This window comes from Wyeomyia smithii, chromosome 2 (genome assembly GCF_029784165.1).
Source record: "Wyeomyia smithii strain HCP4-BCI-WySm-NY-G18 chromosome 2, ASM2978416v1, whole genome shotgun sequence".
NCBI lineage: Eukaryota > Metazoa > Arthropoda > Insecta > Diptera > Culicidae > Wyeomyia > Wyeomyia smithii.
Window position 1 is genome coordinate 113,842,347 of NC_073695.1, and position 2,910 is coordinate 113,845,256.

The 2,910-nt window shown below is 40.7% G+C and overlaps 1 protein-coding gene across 1 annotated transcript; it reads left to right on the forward strand.

The window, feature by feature from the left end:
- Positions 1-261: 261 nt before the first annotated feature.
- Positions 262-1,576, forward strand: LOC129723053 (rutC family protein UK114-like). Its single transcript, XM_055677000.1, has 3 exons — positions 262-420; positions 1,049-1,278; positions 1,333-1,576. The coding sequence occupies exons 1-3, from the start codon at positions 356-358 to the stop codon at positions 1,446-1,448; spliced, it is 411 nt and encodes a 136-aa protein (XP_055532975.1). The 5' UTR covers positions 262-355; the 3' UTR covers positions 1,449-1,576.
- Positions 1,577-2,910: the final 1,334 nt, after the last annotated feature.

Consider the following 2,910-nt stretch of genomic DNA (forward strand, 5'->3'; position numbering starts at 1 on the left):
TGATGTTTTTTTTTATATTTTCTGTCGTAACAGCATCTTTCGGACATCCTCTGTGTGCAGCATCATCAGTGCTTGTTCAGTTTTCACTTCTCTTTTTTTTAATTAATTTGAATGCAAGAACTAACGATTAATTTTTATGCTAAAATACTGATTACTGCAGCATTTTAGATTTTTTTTTCGTATTTTTGTTTTCTGTCGTTGTCTGAAGCGCAGCGCAATTCAACGGGCTCTTGTATCACGCATATAAAGCACAATCTCGCAACAGCTGATGATTTAGTGGTATTCCAGTAGTGTTGGTGAGTGGATCGTTTGCTGACCGGTTAGTTAGCGGTATAGTGTTGGTTGTAGAATAATAATGTCTAAGATTATTCGTAAAATTGTTTCAACTGCTAAATGTCCCAAACCTTTGGCTCCATACAGGTAAGTCGCACAGGGCATCTTGTTAGAGAGTACTAATTATTTCCAAAATGTTCGAGTTTGTTTGTTTTGAATTCCAGTATACCTACAATGTTTATAACTGATTTGGTATTTATTTATTAGGAGGGATCAGTTAAAAGATTTTCAATAATAATAAAAAGAGACAACATTATATTAGCATGAGCAGTAATTTGTTAACAATTCTAATAAATAACGCATTGTCAGTACTAACGGAAATCATTCCGAGAAATTCAATTTCACTGTATACAGTGATAACAGGTTGCTGAACGTGTACAAGCAAAACAGATAAGGGTTTCCGATATTCGAATCAGTGCTGCTTTTGATGATGTGACACAATACAGATTTTTGGCGTTAGCCTATGCATGCGTGTTCTATAACATGAATAATATATATTTGTACTCATCTTTTGAGATCAAATAGCATTCGATGGAAAAATGGTTAACATCGCCTGTCCAACCAAAATAAAAAAAAGTAAAAGATATTATTGGTTAAATACACATCGCATACGATTTTAGTGTCCATATGATGCACAATTATAAATGTAATATATGACTAAATACCGATTCTAAAAGATATTCTCGTCTATACAATTGACAATATTTTCTTCCAGTCAAGCTGTTGTAGCCGATCGTACCGTGTATTGCTCCGGAGTCATAGGAATTGAACTGAATGAACCGAAATTGGTTCCTGGAGGCGCTGTAGCTCAAACGGCGAAGGCATTGGAGCACCTAACGAATCTTCTACATGGAGCCGGGTCTGGTATTGATAAGGTAGTCAAAACAACTGTGCTTTTGGCCGATATGAATAATTATACCGCAGTTAATGATGAGTATAAGCAAGGTTTTTATTTACATTGAGCTTTAAACTGGTTGCCTGCTGATAATTTCGTTTTAGTTTTTAGTGACAATTTCCCAGCTCGAACATGTTACGCGGTAGCGAAACTTCCTCTCGGTGCTGCAGTTGAAATCGAAGCAGTAGCTATTGTCGGAGATGTAACGCATGTAAATTAGTCAGTTAATGAGTATCTTATGAAAATTCCGATTGTTCTTTGTACTGAAAAAAAATAAAAGAACATAGTTTTTAATGACTGAAAAGTATCAGGTATATATCGAGATAAAACGGTTTTAAGAATTTGCAATCTAGTGTTTCTACGCATGACAATGTTCGCGCCTTTCGTTATTCACTTGAAATGGCTTTATATGCTAATTGGATGGCTCCGTTCAAAAACGGCGGGTTAGTAATTCACGAGCATGGTCCAAAGCTTGTGGTTGTAGAGGACTACCGATCTGATCAGCGTTTTGTAGATGGTCAACTTTGTAAGGCGGTGGATTTTTTCCGACGAAGCGTCCCTCCGGAGTCTAAAGTAGGCACGATTTCCTGCCACGAGTTGTCGACGAGTTTCTCTGCTGGTGTCACTGTCAGCAGTCTCCAGTGAGCCCAGGATCACGAACTCGTCTACCACTTCGATTTCATCACCGCTAATTTGAACTAATCCTGGTGGGAGGTTGATACTACCTTCTCTGGAACTTCTTCCTCTCCTGAAATTGGTCTTCGATGCGTTGATAGCCAGCCCAATTCATACGACTTCAGTCTGATGTACGTCTACGTCACCTTCTCGAGGGTTCGTACTACAACATCAATGTCATCGGTGAACCCAAAGAGCTGAACAGACCTCCCAAATATCGTGTCGATACTAGCCCAACGTATCACACTTTCCAAAGCGATGTTGAATAGCAAGCACGATAATCTATCACCTTTCCGTAACCCTTTTCGTGGTTCGAAGGGACTCGATAGTGTTTCCAAAACCCGAACTACGTACATCAATCGATCCATCGTCGACTTGACTAACCGTGTCGGTTTATCTGGAAAACGGTAATCGTGCAAAATCTGCCATAGCTGACCTCGACCGATTGTGTCATACACCGATTTAAAATCGATGAATAAATGATGTGTGGGCACATTACGTTCACGGCATTTTTGTAAAAACCTGCCGTACCGCGAATATGGTGGTGGCGCGGGCACCCATGAATCCCGCTTGTTATTGTCTCACGAACTCCCTCGCAAACGGTGATAGTCGACGGCACAGAATTTGGGAGAGTACCCTGTAGGCTCGTTTCCCAGCGTAATTGCACGATAGATGCAGCAAGTTGGTCAGCTCCAACTACTTTATTAATTTTCAGCCGGCCGATCTCCTCTTTAACCTCCTGGAGGTCAGGGACTGGAATTCTGTCATCATCTGCTCGTACACCGAGATCTACTACCACTTCGTCGTCGTTCTCTGTTACATCGCCGTTAAGGTGCTTGTCGTATTACTGCTTGCACCTTTCAATCACCTCACACTTGCTCGTGAGAAAGTTACCATCCAGGTCCCTACACATTAGTCATTCGCACGGTACAGTTCCTCCATCGCCTCGCAATCTCGGTCTTCCTGCTGGCGTTTATTCTTAAGTAAGACCACGTTTTGCCTGTTCC